General features: G+C 39.6%; 1 protein-coding gene across 1 annotated transcript in view; it reads right to left on the reverse strand.

The window, feature by feature from the left end:
- cacna2d1a (calcium channel, voltage-dependent, alpha 2/delta subunit 1a) overlaps window positions 1–11,907 on the reverse strand; it is an 85,402-nt gene extending 73,495 nt beyond the window's left edge. Inside the window, exon 1 of the mRNA XM_035674351.1 lies at window positions 11,618–11,907. Coding sequence (XP_035530244.1) covers window positions 11,618–11,697 — 80 coding nt within the window. The 5' untranslated portion in view covers window positions 11,698–11,907. The remainder of the gene's footprint in view (window positions 1–11,617) is intronic.
- Window positions 11,908–20,852: the final 8,945 nt, after the last annotated feature.

Here is a 20,852-nt window from a genome sequence, read left to right on the forward strand (position 1 = left end):
GTGTGTGTGTACACATGTGTATGTCAGTGTCTGCATGTAACCAGAGCAGTAGGTCTTTCAGAGGGCAATAGGGGGCTGCCCAGGGTCAAAGGTCACCAGGACAGGTGCATATCTTTTCCGGAAGCTCTTAATGTAATGAAGTGGGTGTGACCCATTTGTGCATGTGTGTTATATAACCCACCATTTAAAGTGATGGACCAGAGCATGACTAAGGATTGCATAACAATTTAGGGTCTGAGAAATTACACTAGCAGAGATTGTAACTTTAACGCTTAAAGCTGCACTAATATAATAGTTTTGTATCATGAGTCAAATACGAGAGGTGTTGCTTGTAATGAAAAACCCACACAGAATCACCAATTAACTCTGCAGTTCTGCTTTTCTTTTTAATATCTTTCAGCTTATTGTTTTGGTTTTACAGCCCACAATTTTACTGTTATGGTAGCCTACAGTCTCACTGCTCAAATGAGACTTGTTTCCACAAGCAGTACACAGCTGTTTTCAGCAAAAAAGCTCTAACACTGTACGCTACTTGTCGAGCACCAAACAGCAGATGGTCTGCCAGAAAGACAAAGTTTGAGTTTAATTTATATTTCATGATATTTAGTGGGCCTACAGACTGTCCAATTTGTGAAGTGGTACTGCTCAGGGGCTTATTTAGATTAGATAAAAAGAAAGATAGATACAGTCCGCTGTTATATAAAAAAGAAAATGAAGTGAATTACACAGAAAAGAAAACAAGCTGCGTATAAAACAAGTCTGAATGTACAGTACTACCTGTATAGGCGACTTATTCATCATTATTTCCCACCTTACAGAGGTTAGAAAAAAAAGAAAAAGCAAAACTAGATTTAAACTACGATTTGAACTTGAACTCTGATTTCCAAGGAACACCCTGAGTCACCATTAGAAGAAAAACAAATAGCCTCGCTCTGCCAGTTAGGAGCAGACTGTCCAATCCGAGGGGTGAACACAGAGAAGTGGACACAATCCCAGAATAGAGAGTGTGACTCAGCACAAGAGCACTGCTGTCTTACTTCTGACCACATTAACCCTCCAGCCTCCAACCCACCCTGCGTGTGACTGTCGGGGAGGCCGTTTGTGCTCTCCTCTCCCTCTGTTCCTACATTTCAAAACCACACACTCTGGCCTTTAGCTGTTGTGCAGCTGTTTAATACACTTTTAGCTGGGCTAATACACTAAAGGAAGAGCAGATTCAGTTCACATTCTGGATTGAATTATTTAAAGGATAATTCCTGTTGATTACAATTTGGGTCTCAATTTCATTGTTTTGGCCATCATTCCTATTTCCTTGATAAAAAAGTCAGATGGGGTAACAAAATATTTTTTTAAAACTCACATTAAACTATTCTGGGAGAGAAAACAAAGGCAAACACTACAGTTGTTATAAGATTTAACTTTTTGTCTCAACCTTTTTAGCCAACATGGACAAGTAGGCCTTAAAGTAAAATTCTAATACTTCTATAGATTCATATACAATTCCAAAAAACTGGATTCCAACTGCTGAGGAAGATCATGTTTTATGATCGAAAGCTCCAGAACAGCTACTGTATGGACCTTGTGGTGAGATTGTTTTGTCGATTACCCAAACTGTCTGTCATGAACATCTCTCAGAGTTTACAGACTGACTTCAAGGCTTAACCTTTTTTGCTCACTTAAATAAAGTGGTTTAGATAATCCGGCTAAACTGTTGTCTTGTTAATCTGATTCTCTAGCTGCTTGTTTCTTGCCAAATTACCTACTTACATGTTATCCTTGTTGTAGAATTAATTAATTGATGAGTACAATGTCATCACTGACAGAATGACAGCCAAAACTATGAAAAAGAGACCAACGTAGAGTTGTAATAAACCAGTTATTTTTAGAGTTAAGCTGACCTCAAACTGTCCTTGATTTACCATTTAAGGTTTAGATGAAAAGCTCACAGTCGGCTTGTCACAAGGGGTTTGCAATAGTTTGTAACCCAACTTTAAAAAGTGGTTCCCCAAAGGGGGTTCATGGAGAGAAGATTGGGGAAACTTCACCTTCAAGCTGAGTCTTTCATACCAAACTTATTTCTGTGTACCTTTCTAGAAAAAAAGCAGCAAGGGAACTTTAAATTAAAAAAACAAAACCCTGTAGACAGTGTGCAGTTTGTCATAAAACATTTTTTCATGTCTCGCTGGTTAGCAGACAGTAGCTGCTTCAGGTCTTGTCATTGCAACTGAAACTCGTGGTATGAATAGTCTAATTTCATGCAGCATGCATGCCATATCCTTGATCAACAGGGTAAGAGAAAGAAGTACATCTAGGGAGAAGCACATCCAATTTTTTTCACCACAGTGACCTTACATTGTCATTCAGCAGCCGAGGTTTTTGAGTGCCATCATTTCGTTTCCATGGCTTTATAACTAGTCTGTGTATTTTCCGATTTCCTTCTGTTTTTATTAAGGGATAAAACTGACACCATGTAAACAACCTGCCCCAAGAGTGAAAGTCCAGAAAATTGATCCGGCCTTGTTGGACACATCATTCCGACTGATTCACTGAAAAGTCGGCTTCACGCCGGCTCCGAGGCCCGGCATGCCTGTGCATGAGCAGCAGCAAGAATCCAGGGCTCAATATCCAATCTCGTAGTTTCCACTCCAGCACCCTCTCGTCTTGTAAACATCCTCATGTTTTTGTACTCAGAACCAAGTCTGTGGATCCACATTTGATCACTTAATACCATCGAAACCGTCACGGAGGAAGCATCCGACGGCAAACACACTTTGTTTTTCTTTTCTTTATTTTCCTTCTTCCCCATCTCATCATGTTGTTGAGTCATGGTTTCCAGCACTGGGAGACAGCTTGAAACCTTAAATCCTTCTCTGATAGTAGTAATTTGGGCTTCTAATCTGTTCTTAGAGAGAGATAAGGCTGACATCGTTACAGGAAGCAGAGGGGATGCACAAAAAAAAAGACAGGGATGTTTGAGGATGGCAGCATGGATGTAATTGAGCCACTGGGGGAATAGTTAATAAGAGCTCTGACTATGAAGCAAAGCATCTAATAAGCAGCGAGCCTGACAGAGCTTTGTGGAAGACAGTCACTTTCTGCCCCTGTTTATGTCTTTCCATTCTTTCTCATACTCCCTTTATTCTTCTTGTGTAAATGTATCACCAATTGCTTAGTTTATTTTTCTTTCCCTGCATTGCTTTCCAACTCTGCCAATGCTTTCCTCTTCATTTCTTCTGTATTCCCTCTTTCCTTCCACCTCTCTGACTCGACTATCTGTTGTTGTGTTGCTAATCTAGACCGTTTTTTCTTGTTTCCTTTATATCACTCAAAGTTTACATTTTCATCTTGCAAACCCCACATAATTAATGGCCTTATTTGCTACCTAATGCTTCCTATTTTCTCTCTAAATGAACTCATAATGCTAGAAATCCTTTGTCCTCCTCCCCTCTCCCCCCCACAAAGGAAACAAGTGATGATATATTCTCCTTTATTGAGGTCAATAACAGCATAATTGCAGGCTTTGTAAATGTCTCGCGGCCTCATTATCTTCTATGGCAAGATGTTATTGATGTTTCTGCCTCCCCTTTACCATTTTCCTCTTAGCAAGTCAGTCAGAGCATTTTACCGCGCCCCCCTGCCTAGATCTGAAGAGCAGTGTTTAACTGAAGCCTTGACAACAGTATTTTCTGCGCTCTATCAAGCACTTATGTTAGAGTGTATTACAGCCGTGGAAGAGCTGACAAGACATTGTATGAGATCATTACCAAATAATGGTGTGTTGCTGGTGTGCAATCATGCACTGATAGAGCAGGTGTGGGTTGCAGGAAGCTGATTCCAATGGGATTGACTTAACTGGTGAACAAGGACAAACTTTGTATTGACTTGTTGTGCTCAGTCACAAGCATTTACTATATAAAAGTCAGACTATTCATGATAATTCATGAAGCCATGTTTTGAAATATTTCAAGTCCCACCTACAAGTACACCTCTGTTCTTGCTCAGTTATGTCTTTAAATCATTTTTGTACATAATTGCACCACAACTAAAACATTTGGAGCTGATTGACAGAAAATTTATGATAATCAATGTTGAAGTTATTCTGAGGATTTGGTGGTTTTCTCTGTTTTACATCATTGTAATTTGAATATTTGTGATTAGACCAAACAAGCAATGTTTACTGACATCATATAGACTAAATTATTTGAATTGAAAACATAAATTAATATGGATAGTAATAATTAAGATTAACCACACTTCACCAGTAGATCACCCAGTGAAATTAGATTTAGAAAAATGTTGTGGTCAGATTGGGGCTTTTGTATGGTCACAGTAAGGTAGTTAATGAAATTTTGATATAATATCATGATGGTTTGTTTGATTTCATGTCACAGGTTTTGGGTTTGTAACATCTTTGAACCCTGTTGGAAAATGTTATCCCTTGAATTGGTGGGTTTTTGGTCATCCAACAATACATTATATTGAATTAAAACATGAAGTCGTTAAATTATAATTTCCATTCCAAGGGATGTCTGTTAACAATGTCAGAACAGGCCATTTGGTTATCTAAGCCCAGTGCTCTGTGCTCTGTCCACTGGCAACATGAGACTGCCACAGAGGGCCAGGAGTCTGACTCCCGGCCCTCTTCCTACCCTTGCCCACATTTGACCTCACACTCTGGACCACGGCTAGCTGGGACTGACTCGCCGTCCCCCTAGCACCTAGTCTGCCTCGTCCACACCCTCCGTGTCAAAAGGCATATACGTCCTGACAGAACTAACAGCTCCCATTGTATCGCCTCTCCCAGCAGGTGTCTGGACACATTAAACCAGAGGAAACAGAATTGTTGTGACACCTGCAAGTGTTTGTACTCGCTGCACAGCAATACCTGCTGGTGAGAAGCCACAATAGACACAAAAGAATGACAACTAAAGCAACTAAATTAATATTTTACTTTCTACTTTGCAACAAAGTTCGGTATAAGACGTGCGTGCCTTTGATCTACTGTACTAATGGGTCAAGTTGTGTGTACAGTAGCAGAGACAGAAATGGGCAACGATTCAAGTCCAGGTTGTAAGAGTACTATCTAAATATATATTTATTTTCAGTCCTTTAAAATCCGCAATTATTATAGAAAATAATAAAATGTTATTCTGTTTAACAAAGTTTTTTTCTGCTCTTGCTCATCTTCATCCCTCCAGCTGTCTTTCACTCTGCTACTTGTCATTTTGAACTCTGTTCAAATGACTAAACCTCAACATCCCTGTCACCTTCACACTTTCTGAGCAAACTCTCTACCCATCCAGCCATAAATCAACTCCACCCTCCTGCCTCACTAAACACACAACCAATCTCGGACGATGTGTATAAATAGAGAGATTAGAGAGCCGCCCCCCATGGCCAAAATGTCCAATTAACGTCAATCTAGACGCCTACACAAGCAGACCACTGTTAGTGTTGTACTGAGTACTAGTCTCCCTGATGGCTACACACACGGTCCAGTGTAGTGTAGTAGTGTAGTGTAGTCTGGCATTAACAGCTCTTATGCAGCAATACAACTCCATTAAGGGGCTCAAGAGAAGCCATCACAGGCCATCATGGGTCCACTTTTCTCTACTTTTCTCTCAAAATATTACACATCAGATGGGCTTGTGGTGTGTCACTAGATATATTTTAAGCACATCACACCTCTAGTGTGTGATTAGGATAGGTTTGCTTATTAAATCCTTGACCACATTTCTAGATATGTATAGGAAACTTTCATTTCACAGTATGTGCTAGTGGACACTGCTGGATCACTGCTATAGTGAGCTTTATGTGCGGAACAGTCTCATTTTTCTGTAAGTTATGTATTAGTATTAAAGGTTCAGTGTGTAACATTTAGGGGGATCTGTTGGCAGACATTGAATATTCCTAAGTATATTTTCATTAGTGTATAATAACTGGAATCCTTATGTTTTTGTAACCGTTTTTGAATGAGCCATTTTCATTTACAGACGCTGTGGGTCGCCTTCCATGGAGTCCACCATGTTGAACTGCCATGTTTCTATAGTAGCCCAGAAGGGACAAACAAACACTGGTTCTACATAAGGCCATTCCCATTTTCTGCACATTTCACATCCACCATAGTTTCTCCTTCGCGCTTGGAAGGAGGCGGAGCTGCGATCTGCAACTAAACCACTAGAAACCACTATATTGAAAGCCCGATAAAGGGCTCGATATACGAGACTCCAGGATGTCACTGCAGCCAGTCAAGAGTTAGTCTACATAAACATAACCCCTTGTAAAAAACAGTCTTAGTCATTTTTAGTATGTGTAATTTTTACACAATATTTATACGTGTCAGTTTTTAAGATGCTAGTTGGCTAATTTTTTACCTTTAGACGGACCCATGTTAAATCCCTATTTCCAGTCTTTATGTCAAGCTAAGCTAAGTTAACTGGCTGTTGGCAGTGCCTTCACTTTTAGCATAGCCCTACAGATATGAGGGTGGTATCAATCTAAACCGCTTGAATGGTTAAGTGAAATGTAATATTTTTAACAAGGCTATTTTTTTAATGTTTATATTGTCCTGGTCAGCTATGCCTTGTTTTAAAATTAACAATACGTTTGTGGTGTATTGAACAGGTTATGAAAAAGTATTTATTATTCTAACAGAAGCAATATTTTCTCAACCCAGAGACAAATATGTGATCATCAACATCAAAATGACAAGAGATGACACAAAGACTAAGCGTGACAACAGGCTAAATGAGCCACAGGGTTTGATTTTCATCTTTCAGTCACATGCAACCTCTTTCTTCCAGCATTCTCTACTTGCCCTTCTGCTTTCTGTTTTACATTGTTGTTACACTGTTTTATTTCGCTGACTATTGATTAGTCAGGTAGACTCTTAATGTGATTTGAAAGCTTATAAATAAATAAATAAATCATGAAATAAGGAAGGAGTGACACATGCTTGTTTTACAACACAGCCTTAAAACTACACTCCCCGTGCTTTATACAGTATACAGATGTGCTTCCTGTACTGGACAGGCCTCCCAACCAAACAGCTGTTAGCTATTCCCAAGGTTGCCTGGGAAACGGTGCAATGGAAAATTCTTGGGAATTTCCATGTGCCAAAGGATTGTGGGGAAGTAACACAGCACTGGGGGTTGCTTCGTTACTCCCAAATTTTCTTACACACACAGGGATATGACTTTTTCTCAGGAGGAACTCAGGAGGAGAAACTTAAACCAGACACTAAAGCAACACTCAGAGGCCACACATAAGTAAGGGGTCCACACAATTTCATTGGGGGAGATTTATAGAAAGCCCCCTGCCACTCTACACAACTCTGTCGTGCATCTTTACCTACGTCTGAGTCAGGATGTTAAACGTCCTGTCCCCAAAGGCAGAGGCTTGCCTAAATATAGCCAGAGTTGAGATGGGGCAAAGGGGAGTGAATGGGTAAAAAGGAGGGAGAGGAAGAGGGGAAATTAAAAGTAGGAAAAAATTTAAGAAAAGAGCAAAGAAAAAACTCTGTTGACTCCTTGAGAGAGGGTGAAGGAAAATAAAGTGAGAGCAGAGAGCAAACATTATCCATGGGCACAGATCTCGCACCCTTGCCTGTGTGTAACAGATATAGCCCACCAGCTGCTTGGTTCAAGGCAGGAGCATGCCTCCTGAAATATACCTGCGAGCAACTCCCTCGTGGTGACGAGGTGCAAATCACAGCCAAGGAAACCCTAGACAGGCTGATCATGTCCATCTGCTCATTACATCTGATTCATCCTCATCAAACCTCCGGGTATTATCAGTGTCATACTCCAAGTTAGATTTGACACTGGAATAAAGTTGAAGGAAAATCTAATTTATCAACAGTTTTTTCATTCCTCAGTTAGATTAGATGAGACATTTTAAATCTCTCCGTCTCTCTCCCAAAGCAAGAAACAAGATCAAGGCTCTATGATTCAATCAAGACTCAAGGCTTGGAGCTTTTTACATTGAAAAAAATAAAACAGAATTTTGTAAAAAAAAAAAATATATATATATATAATAAAAGACCAGTGTGTTGGTTAGTGTAGCCAGCATGATTTCCAAGGTGTGGTTCAAATCTTCTAGCACCACAATGACGATGATAAAGCAAATGTGGCTGTAAAAGCATTAACAAGTTGTTGTTTTTTTTGCTGCAAGCCAACTTTTAAATCATGACTCCAGTGTTTGTCTGATCACAGCATTGCAGAATAAAGTTGTGATTATTAGTTGTAATTATACAAGTGGGAACTGAGCCATATTCATTACAGGCCACTGGGATGAAACAAGTGTCGAGAATGAGACATAGACATCATGCAAGACAGGCAGGAAACTGAAACACAATCAGGGAAATGACACCTGATTTTCAAAATTCCAGAAGAAAGCATTAAAGAATAGGCGCCATCATGACTTTAATGGCAGATTTTCTCACATTTTTTAAGAAAAAAATTAAAGGAAACTACTTTTACACTTCAGTTTTGAAAGCAAATAAGCTTTTATTCCAAGATGTCAAACTGTTTCTTTAAGGAAGTTGTTCATGTCTTGTCTGGATGTTGTTCATTTAGAATTCATACCTACCTACATACTGTATATCAGTATATATTTTTACACTCTTCCTGCTCACAACTGCCCATGCTGCTCTCTGCTCAGATGAAGTGCCTCCTCACATTATGCCCACTGATCGCGAGAGACGAGGCAGCGAACACGAGAAGCATGGCTTTTTAGCTGGTTGAGCATGAAATCTAGTTAGCCTTAAAAAAAAAAAAAAGCAAGTGAGGGTGGGAGAAAAGGAGCAGAGGGTGACAGAAACTGTGGAAAAAGGGAGGATGGAGACAAAATATGTCTTTTTTGGTGACTAAGGCAAAAGCCAGAAAGAAGCATATGATGTCTTGGATTGGACGCCCGAATTCAGTGTATGTGATCAAACAAAGATTTGGACATGTATTGTGTTTCTGGCTGTGAGGGCGGTAACAGTTAACAGTACACATGCAGCAAAATGTCCATATCCAATAGACATATGGGATCAAGAAGGCCAAGCAGTCTGGATTTGTTGTCTCTTTTTCTCTCCATCTCTATCTTTTCTTTTTTATCTCTCCTGATCTCTCAATGTGCTAGCTGGCGCCGAGATCTCTGGGGCACAGTCTATGACATCAGACTTTGCATTTCAGATTCAATGATGTTAATCATCCGCCTTCGGGCAACAAAGAAAAGAAGAGAGGAGGGTTGAGAGAGATAAAGAGATACATAGGGAGCCGGACGGAAAAGGAGATGGACAGGGAATGAACATGACTGGAAGGGAGAGCGATGAGAAAGAGAGTGAGAAGGGATGGAGGGAGGGCTGAGAGAAAGAGAGGGGACATGAAGATCTGAAGCAGACAGATGCTGGCATGTGAGGTTAGAGATGGAGCCCAGAGATACAGTCAGTCACACTTTGAGCCATGAGACTAGGAGGTGAGAAAGAAAGAAAGAAAGACATGGCAATCCCAGTGGACACATTGTGTATGTTAATGTATTTTTTTTAGTCATAAAACACTAAGCTACTTAAGACTTTGCTTATCTATGTTTCTGAATTTCCCAAAGGAACACAATATCTCCATGGGTCAGTCTCTCCATCCCTGCCTCTCTCTGTAACTTTCACCTTGAGGAGTCAACTCGAGGCTTGTCACTCAAAATCAACATCACCACAACATACACCAAGAGAATGGCTGCAGTTAAACGCAGGGACACAGTGAGAATCAGGGGATTTTTCTTGCCTGGTTTTGCATTGTACCATTGCTCCACAGCAAGAAATTATCATTATTAGTGATGGCTAAGAAGCAGATGTCAAAATACAGACGAAATATATGTGAAATATATATAGAGTGTTCTCTAGTTTGATTCTGGCATCATCTTTTCTACTAAATTAAGTTTTCCTAATTCAAACTAATTCAAGAGCTCCTGCCAATCTTGTTGTGAATTTTAATATTGTTTTTCCAGCCAAATTGCAGATTCTACTCAGTAAGTCAACTGTGTCAGTGAAAGTGGGTCTGCTGCTCGCCAAGCCTGTGTGAATATCATGTACACAACCCACAGATCAATCCACTTAGTGCCCATGAAATAAAGGGAGTGGGCAGGCCACTCTGCTAGTCTGACATCATTGTACTTGGCCATTAGGCTGAGTGCCATCATGGCTCACCACCTCTCTAAGGGACCGTTCTTGGGCAGCATTCAAAACCAAACGCTGTAGTCCTTGCGTCTGATAGAACCATCTGGAATATCTTAAACCTGTTGATTAAGTGTGAGGTGCAGCATCGCCCACCTACACGTTTGTTTAATTTAGGAGCTGTATTCCTGTGACTGTGGGTATATCATCTGTTACATCTATTAATGTTGCACTGCAAACATAGAGGTTGGGAGAGAGTGACCCCTTTATTTTATGTCAAGTTCATGACCCATCCTGCAGGGCAAGTAGAGAGTTGTCAGCCCATACAGTAAGGGAAATAATGAGTGCATACAGATTACTGTAAATTGGTAGATAATTGCACCTACTGAGTAACCAATAGGTGATTCTTACAAAACACTGGTTTCTCAAAGAGTCTGGCCACAAGTCTTTCGAGTTGCACACATGGTCTGATGAAAAATTTGAAATAGTCCACCATTATTTAATTCCAGGGTAGCAGCTAACAATTATTTTCATTATGGATTATTCTTCCAATTATTTTTTTGATCAATCAATAAAATGTTTGATCTATAAAATGTAGAAAATAGAAAATAATTTTCATCACAAGTTCCAAGAACCAAAGGCAACCTCTCCATATTGCTTGTTTTGTCTGACCAACAGTCAACACCCCAAAAGATATTCAATTTACCATCACAGGAGACAGAGAAAATCACCAAATATTCACATTTCAGAAACTGGAAGCAGTGGATGTTTGGCATTTTTGTTTAAAAAATGACATGCAACAATTAAATGGTTATCAAAATTGTTGCTGTCAGTCCACTAACTGTTTCAGCCCTAGTTCATTTTCACAAACTGATCTGTTCTAATAGTTCTCCAGTAGTCTCAGTATCAACTGTCCTGTATTATAAAACAAATCATGTTTATCCACAAAATGATCTAATGTGTCTCCCTCACACAAACTCTAAAGTGTAATATCTAATGTGTGTGTGGAGATGCTACAGGAAAAGTTTGGGAACCCCTGAGCCTCATTCACCTCACTCTACCTTCCTGAGATGATTCATATGACAGCAAGCCACATGCCCCACTGCTGCTGCTGCAAGCTGGCAACAAATGGAGAGCAGCTTTAAATATCATGTTGCACAAGGTAAAGTTGTATCCGAAGTAATGTGCAGTGCAATCATCATCACTTGGCAGAAAAGGAAGCGCTTTCTGCTTCTGCTGAGACGCTTCGAGGATAATGTTCCACCAACTGCAATTCACTGAGTTTGAATTGATTGGAAGACATATTTAATAGAAGTGAATGGTACTTTAAATGTGCGTTTTTCAGAAAATAAATCTTGACTGTGAAATACAAAACTCTGTAAAAAGGCTGGCTGTGATTTCTCCTACACAGCATATTATCCAAGACTTTCAGAAGCCAACAGGCTGTTTTGAAGCTGTACTCACATCTGAGCCGTTGGGAATTGTCCGGGCGACACACACGAAATGGTTGACAGGAGTAAAAGTAGGCAGACTGAGTAATCCATAGCTTTGTTTATTTCCCCTCAACCAAGATCCAGACAGGAAGAAGACGCACAAAAAAGGTTCACAAATCCACAGCTCCGTGCGTACTTCTCAGCCAAAACGCCTCACACCGCCATCGGTGCGCGTTTGGAAACAAATCTCATCTGATATCTGTGTCCCCCCCACCGGTGGAGTTGAGGAGTGTGCTTTTTTTGGTTCTGGCCGTATGTGTGTGTGACTGTTAAGTGAGTGTCTCAAACTGCGATAGGCTATTAGAGCAGATCTGTACGGCGTGTGTCAAAAAATAAAAGGAGAAAAGGGGAGGGCGCATTTAGATCTTCTGCTTGGCCGGCAGAGCGGTGCCACTCCGCACACTGCAAAAAACATCTTAACCGTAATTTAGCAGTGGCTGTTCTTACTGTTAAACACACGGGAAAGTGTGTTGAAGTGGCTGAGATTTCAATCACTCTTTCTGGTTAGAATTATTTAAGTTAAATGTTTTACTCAATATCTTGAATGTGCCATTCTGCTTTATATCATTGAAGATTTGGACGAATATTTCAGTCAAATTCTGACAAAAGTAGAATTAAATCCAATGTTCGAGCTTCACCTCTTCAGAAAAATCTAAATGACACTAGATGACATAAGATGGACACTTTTGACGTGTGAAATATTGTTAATGACATTTTTTACAGTGTGTGTGTGTGTGTGTCTTTTGTGTTTGTGTTCCTGACGCACAAACGGGTTTCCGGGCGCCCTCTCTACCCACCACACGCAGCGACAATTACGCATGGCTCTCTCGCCTGTTGGAGTCTTATCAAGCACTGGACACTTGGCATAAACATCACGCCGCCACCGCTCAACACCATGCGGCCATCTTCCTGTCTACTGCCTACACTTTTCATTCAGATTAATGGCCAGGTCTCGCTTTATCAACCTTGTATGACCTCCAGCTGCGAACAGCACCAAATATAAAGGCGGCTTTTTGTTTCCTTAGAACAGATGTTACATTTCTCTACTGCCTATAAAACTCAGCATCCTCAGATTGTTATTTCTTACCATGAAGCATTCATTTGCCTCCTAAAATGAGTTCCATTCTCCAAAAAATGAAGGGCTTCATTATCTCTCCACTGCATCCTTGAAATCAAGGATACACTTCAAACCAGGCGGGACTTCAGTCCAGATAAGGACACCTTTATTAGGGCATATGTGTTGCTGAAAGCGCTTTCAGGACTTCAACATGACTGCTGTCCATATAGGATTCAGCCAAACACCACGTGGAAGAATCACAATTTTCATCTAATAAAGGTTCTCTGTTTTAATATGTAGAAGCCTTCATTTAATTTGCAACAAGGCAGTGCATCTGCTTATGCAGAAATGCGATAATGAATTCCACTTGCTCCAAGGGCTGTGGCAAACCTAATATGAAGTGACATTTCCCTTTGCTGGGACAATCAGCAAGGTAAATACCAGAAGAATATGCTGTACTTTCTAATGAGTTTTCTCTGCAAAGCCCCTTGTCAGAAACAAAACTAATCTCTGACTAATTTCCGCAGAGTTCATCACTTATTATGGGTGCCCAAAGTTATTATTCCTGAGTATAATTTTGTTTGTGTTAAGGTGTGAATATAGATGTGTGCATGCATATGAGTTCACGTTTATTGCCATCAAGGTTCACACCAGACAAACAAGGCTAAGTGTTGCTCACCTGCTATTATATATGAATCACACAAATAGATTTACTGTGCAAACAGTTGTCCATGTCCCCCTATCAGGTTTCACTATAACTGACCTCTTGCCGGGCAGGGCTCGGTAATGGGGGAGAGGAGTGAATTTACAGAGAAACAGTGAAGAGGTGGGTTAGGAAAGAGTGTCAGCCAGACAAAAAGAGGGGAGATGGTTTAGAAATGTATTATATATAGATACACTAGACCACACAGATGAACTTTTTAAAATATTATGAGGACATTAGTCTGGAACAAACAAGCAAAAGGCTTGTGGCCATGTGTTGCCTTGTACAATAATCCAACACCAATCCCTCATGCTGCTTCTGTTTTGGAACCAGGCAAGTAAATGAAACACTCTCTTAAACAGGATTATATGGGATTTTCACAGGGATTAGTTTGTTTTACAAAAGCTTCTCAAAAGCAGCAAATTCAGTTTGACTAAATACATCCCATTCCCATAAATGATCAGATTACAGACACCCAGTGTGGTTTGATGTAATATTTATTCTTAAAGCTGCTATAATCAATATCTTTATGTCAACAATAGATCAAATGATTATGTGTAATGTTAAAGGGGTCGTGAGTAGTGACAAACCCATAGAGATTTATCACCAAACTGTGCAGTTCCCCCTTATATCTATGGAGCATTCTTTTAGCACATTGCTTTGGTTTTACAGCCCAGAACTTTATCGTTTTGGTTCAAAATTGCATTTATCTCTGTAAATAAAAGCTTGTCATTCTAAGGTAACGAAAACACAACAATTCTTATATTCAGGTGATTATACACTAATAAAAATATACCAATGAATATTATGTTTCAATTCTGCCAATAAATCCTTGTAAATATTACACACTGGATCTTTAAATGTTTTTTCTGTTTCTACATTTGTTATAATGCACACTGATGGTACCTGTGCTAGTTAGCACATTCATCAAAAGCATGTCTGAAAATGAATAACAAAACTAATTTCGTGCTGCCTACAACTGGACACAAACACACAAACAAATGTTTTTCATTGGGCATGTTAGATTCAACTTTGTGGAAAGGTTGTGTGGTTCTCAGTAATGCGGTTCAGTGCTCTTTTATTTGAACCTTTTTACCACTAAGGTACAGTTTGCTTCAGGTCACGTTTCGGAAAGAGCAGCAAAAGAGGTGAAATCAAGAGTGCAAGTGTGTGTGTAATAGAGAGCGACAGGGGGGTTGATGTAAAGGTTGTGTCTCTGAGTGAATTAGGAATGTGTGTGTGTGTGTGTGTGTGTGTGCCTGGTAGGCAGCAGGTGTGGCCTCTATCACCAGCCCCTGACCCCACCCACCTGTCCAGGGAATTGCCCAGCTGCCGTCGCCTAGCAACCCTTTCATCGTCTCCACGCCGACTCCTCACAACCGAGCCACAAGGCTGTTGTTTTCCCAACCAGTGAGTGCACATGTAATGTGTGTGTGTTCACAATGGGAGCAGCACAGAGAGGACAAAACAGGAGAGATACATACTCAGTATAATGAAGCAGAAGAAAGTAGCATAAGGTAGTTTATGAGAAAGCTGCTAAAATTAGCCTACTGAAACACATTTTATGACTTTTCACTGGCACCACCTGACAAAACAGTCTTTAGTATTGATTTCCCTTTAAGAAACTAAACCAACCCTTCAACCATTAAGCTATTAATAATCAGCTTTAACCAGCTCTCTTAAATTCTCATTTTAAACACACAAGCAAAGATGAGGAAGCACTGCCTAATAAAAAGGTTTAATTTTCTAAATATGTAGCAGCTCATTAAAAAACATTTGCAGGGGCAAAAGCCTTTGCATTTTATTCAAATGACATTTGAAATGCACCTATGGCCATTTTCCACATCAAATTACACTTTAAATTAATGTAAAGAAGACCAAAGTGTTTTCTTCTTTTTTTTATCTAACTCCTACATTTTTTACATTATCTTTGGGTTTGTGGTTTGTAGTTTTCTTAATGCTGACATCAGTGGAAAAATGTAGGTTGTAAGCATTTGGAGAGCAGCCCAAGCGACATGACATGATACAATATGATGAAGCATCTGTCAAATCTGACTCCTGTCTGAAAAGTTAAAATGTCACTGTCACATCCTCTCATATTTTTCAGTATCCTGCAAGACAAACAAACTGATGCATATACTGCTGAGCCTTCACTGAAGAGGAAAATTCAAGAAACTGCATTCATGCAAAAATCTTACATTATACTGTATTTTCCCCCACAGGCTGCCAAGCACAATTTATTTATTAATTCTTCTGGGCGAGTGTGTTACCCTGGCAACAAATTATCTCCAAGTTTAAAGTTTAATCGGCTACTCCCCCGCACAGTGTCTTCTTGGCGAAGATGATGGGACATGTGTTTTTTCTCCACATAGGCTGACACCAATGCATTCTTCATTGTCAAATCCAACTGTTATGAGGAAAGATGGAACATGATGGAAGACGGAAAAACCATCAAAATTGGAAGCGATTAGGTGGATACAGTTCTGTGTAGGAATTATATTTAGGTTTATTTTAAAAGTTACAGTTCCGGCATTGTGGGTAATAAGCTTATTCACTTTCTTGCACAGAGTTAGCTGAGAAGGTCAATACCACTGTCATATATGTCAGCCATGAAGCTGTGCAGCCAGCAGCCAGTTAGTTTAGCTTGGTATAAAGAATGGCAACAGAGGGATAGTAGTGAGTTTTAGAGGTGCTAGTAGGTGGAGTAAACCAAGCTTGCCTTTCCTCTTTTTTCCACTGTTTATGCTAAGCTAAGTGACTGCTGGCTTTTGCTTGATATTTAGCAGACATGTATGAGCAATACCAAAATATTCTCTTTAAAGTATTGCGTTATTCCTTAACTATTCATGTTCATAGCATTACTCTAAAGCTACCCTCAGCAGCTGGTTAGCTTATAGTAACTAACCAGGCTGGAACTTGCCTGGCTCCATCCAAAAGTAACAAAATGACCTACCAGCACCTCATAAACTAAAAAAAACAAAAACAAAAACATTTATGTTGAATAGTCTAAAAAAACCACAACATGCTGTGTTCACATAGATTTTGGAAATGTTGTTACATTTGAACATAGCCGAGCTAACTGTTTCCCCTTGCTTCCAGTCTTTATGCTAAGCTAAACTGATCACCTGCTAGTGGTATCAATGTTCTTCTCTAACTCTTGGTAAATATATAACTGGTCTTCTAAGACTGAGTTAAGCCACATATTTCTACATTCTTCATGTCAGTGTCTTTGCCAATTCTTAGTTGTTGTTGGACATCTTTGCTATTGACTGATCATCATAAGTAATAGTACATAAAGCTTTTGTGGGTCACCACAAAAAAAATCTTGCCACACAGTCTCCTCGTCGGTGACAGTCGGCATGGTTGTGCCTTGTTGACTCAGTGAAAGAGATTTGATGGCGAATGTGTGTGATATGATGTCTCACTCAGGACAGGGGCAGCCTCAGTCCCCTCTGTGCACTGACTGATCACATTACTATTAGTGAAAGCTATTTTGTCATGAGGAGAAGTTATGGCAGAGCGAAGGAGGGCCTCAGGGTGAAACAGGCATCCAGTGACAGGAAGTAGGCTTCAGGGGGGATCCGAGGTGATTGGACATGAAGGGTCTTAGCTGTCTAGTTCAATTCTTTTTTACTTATAAAATCTTGTTCCCTTCCAACAACCTTAAGTTTTTGCTTTTGTACATCAGTGTTGTCATTTGATATATACTTTAGTCCTCAATGGAGTGAATGGTGACAAGACACTCCATGTGGCCTTTGCTTTAGCTGAATGTACAGCAATAAACTGTCACATTTGTAACATGTGGCTCTGACAAATGTTTTATCCTAATATTTATGTTACCAACTGTCCTTTCTGCTTAAAATGTATATCCATTCCGCGCAAACTTCAAGATCTACAGCTTTATCTTTTGCCATTTGCCAGGCCGTCCTGCACACTTAATTCACATTTATGTTACCAGACTCTGGCTTCATCTAATATCAAGACACTAACATTAGTCACTGGTCAGTGACATAAAATCCCTGTCTGTGTATCACCTGGACATCTGGACTTTTCCAGATGCTCACTTTGGAGCAGGAAAACAAATTTAGCCCAACAGGAAAAAAGCTCTGGTCATTAAATGAAAGTCCAGATGGTTTCTACTTTCCTGCTATAACAGGCCTCTTTGTAATTGTATTAGGATGGTTTGGTACATGTAGCTTATCACCTGGGGAGAAGATTTCTTTGCTTGTTTTACAATTCAACAAGTTGAATCTCACCAGCTGTGAGAGTCTACAGCCATAATAGCTCTGTAAGGCTGTACTTACAGTAGACACAGCTATGCTTTGAGCTAAATGCTAATACTAGCATGTTAACATTCTCACAATGGACAGTGCAAACAGGCTGAGGTTGATGGGAATGTCATTAGTTTAAGTTTAGTTTAAGTATAAACCAAAGTTTGGACAAACTTTGGTTTGACAAGATGAGGGCGATGACAATTCATGCTAAACATGACATGTATGATTTGATGGCAATACATCTAATAGTTGTTTAAACATTTCACTCAGAACTTCAGATGTCAAGGTTTAACCTGTTGGTAGCTCTAGAGAAAAAGTCACAGAATCACCATAGTCAGTATGATCAATCATCAGGGGACCATGAATACCTGCCCGGAATCTGGACTGACCATCAGAGAGAGTGACATTGCCATCCATAGAAAAGCAAAACCTCATAAACCCTAACATTCATTTTGACTGTATCTGTCTGGTCACATTTCCTATCTGTTCTAATCCCCCGTGCAACAACAAAGAAAGTCTCAAAGAACAAATACCAAACAAATATTTCCAAATTAGTCCTTTTCAGAGATCAAGCCATGTTTGATGGGCGTGTGAACCCTGTCTGACCTAGGATAATCTGATGCATCCAGCGACGTTGCCTGATGTGGCCTCACCAAATCTCTGTCAGTTTGATCAGCCTCACTGCCCAGTGAATCACAAAAGCAGGGCGTTTGCAGGCCCCTGCCTGACGTAGGCCACATCTTTGAAGGCAAAAGAGGGGAACAAACACATCTTTAGAAGTGAAGGATCTGAGGGATCCATCAGAAAGCGAGAGGGAGAGAACAGAGGGAGGGAGTTATTGAGAAGAGGGATGGAGAGGGTGAATATGAAAGAAAACAAAGGGAACATAAAACGAGACGGAGAGACAGAAAGGAGAAAGGGTATAATGTAGACAACAGACGGGGAACTGGCAGGGAGAGCCTGCCATCCTTTGATCAAATGGTGAACGTTTTCAGCCAGAAGCACATGAGAAGTCAACCAAGCCATGTCCTTCAACACTTTACATCCTTCTCTCTCAAACATACCTGACAAGAAATGATAGCGAAAACATAGTAAATTAGATGTTTTATCACAAAATTTGACTATTTGAAGATGGGTGAACATAGTAAATAAAGTGAAATTAGGGCAAATTACTACCATAATTGATCAATTTAGAGTATTTCATAGGTACAAAATAATAAACTTAAAGTCTAGAGTGTAGGATTTGAGGTGATGTATTAGCAGAAAGGGAATATAATATTCATATGCATATTTCCATTAATGGATAACTACCTGAAAACAAGAATTGTTGTTTAACCTTTGAAGTCCACCATGTTTCTATCATCACTTTTCTACAGTAGCCAAGAACGGAAAAATTAAACACTGGTTTTACATAGAGCATTTTACATGCTTGGAAGGGGAGGGTGAGATCAGGGGTATTCAGTTGGTTGCAATCTGCAACCTTATCACTACATGCCATTAAATCCTGCCTTAGAAATTGTTTGGTAACTATCATTACCTGCCAGCCAAATATGAAGCTACAGCTTAGTACAGAGGCTGGAAACAGTGGGAAAAAGCTAATCTGGCTAACTGGCTGCTGGCTTTAGCTTCATATTTAGCATACAAATATCAGAGTGGTATCAATCTTTCCATGTGACTCTTAGCAAGATGACAAATAATCGTATTTACCAAAATGTCAAACTATTCCGTTGAAGACTTTTTCCAAATATACTGGATATCAAATGTAAGTAATTCAGTCTCTTCAAACTAATGCAACATGACTCTGAATATCTCAATACAACTAGATGTGATGACAAACTTTCTGAATATAGCTCATGGCAAGACCTCAGTGCTCTTCTATATTTGAAATGTTTTCTCTATTTAAAAGTACAGTTGAGTCTCGCTGCTGCTTACTAAGCCCTATTCAGCTATCACAGCCGTTTATGGTGTCTGCAACAGGTGTGCATGCAAAGATTATAATTACACCAGATCATCAACCATGATGAAGAGTTCTAACATTAGTCATCACAAGGCCTCACACAACAGATTAGGGTCTGTTTATCGCCATTTAAGAGCAGGCAAAGAGAATCAATCAAAAGAACTGAATTACACGACTGCATTCTGAAATGGTCGAAGTGGATCCATGCTCCACTCTGAGACTTTTTTAAAGACTTCATGGTACTAAAAAAAATTTGTGTTATATACAAGTATCAAGTAACTACAACAATCCATGGTTTGAGGTCGGCTAATGTCACATGTCATGCCGTTTCTTAGCTGCTATTCGTGTAATTTGTCTGTATTGTGAAATTCAATAAAAGCGAAATGAAAACTAAAAAATGTAAACAAAGAATTTGATTTCATCTCATGCGGTATTAAACCTTGTACTGTTTATAGGTTTTTAAAAGGACAGCTCTCTTTTATGAGTGCAAGTAGGTTCCAGGATGAGAACAGGTTAAAAGTCCTTGGCTGATGAAGCCTGAATATTGTGCCTAGAGTAAAAATCTTTTGGATGTTTGATGAAAAAGTTTTCTGAGGTGTAAGCTGTTGAGGTGGTATGTGTTTAAAAAAATCTCTCCAACTCATTTTTATTTCGTGAGAGACTCAGCAGGCAGAAGCAGGTGGTTTGTAGTTGCAGCTGCAGAGCCACCGCCCACCACCCAGAGTCTGTAAACACAAATACACACACACACACACACACACATTTCTTGTTCTTCTCTCTATCTCTCAGTCGGTCTCTGAAAATAAATATGTATCAACAAATTAAAATGCATCCAAGCATTTGAAGTGTCATTTTTCTCGTGAACTCTGACCTTGTGGTTTTGTCAAAAGGGGAATACATGGAGTCAAAGGTCCAGAAGAACTCAGCACAGAAAGAGACTAATTGGTAATTCTGCAAAATGGGTTTCTCACTCCCCCTGCAGGCAGAATTGTATAAATGTGGGCACTCTATTTTTCAACCCAAACTTTAAAGTGTAGAATATTCAAATTATCTATGATTTTAAATCTGAGTTCCTTTTAAACAATAAGCTAATAAGCTTTAAAAGATACCTGCACCAAATGTGAAATATTCTGAACTTAAATCAACGCAGGATTTTGGTGTTTAAAACTTGTGCAATACAATGTGCAATATGATAACAATCAGAAAATTCTGATT

This window comes from Morone saxatilis, unplaced genomic scaffold, assembly GCF_004916995.1.
Source record: "Morone saxatilis isolate NCDOM2014 unplaced genomic scaffold, NCSU_SB_2.0 Contig10, whole genome shotgun sequence".
Taxonomy (NCBI): domain Eukaryota; kingdom Metazoa; phylum Chordata; class Actinopteri; family Moronidae; genus Morone; species Morone saxatilis.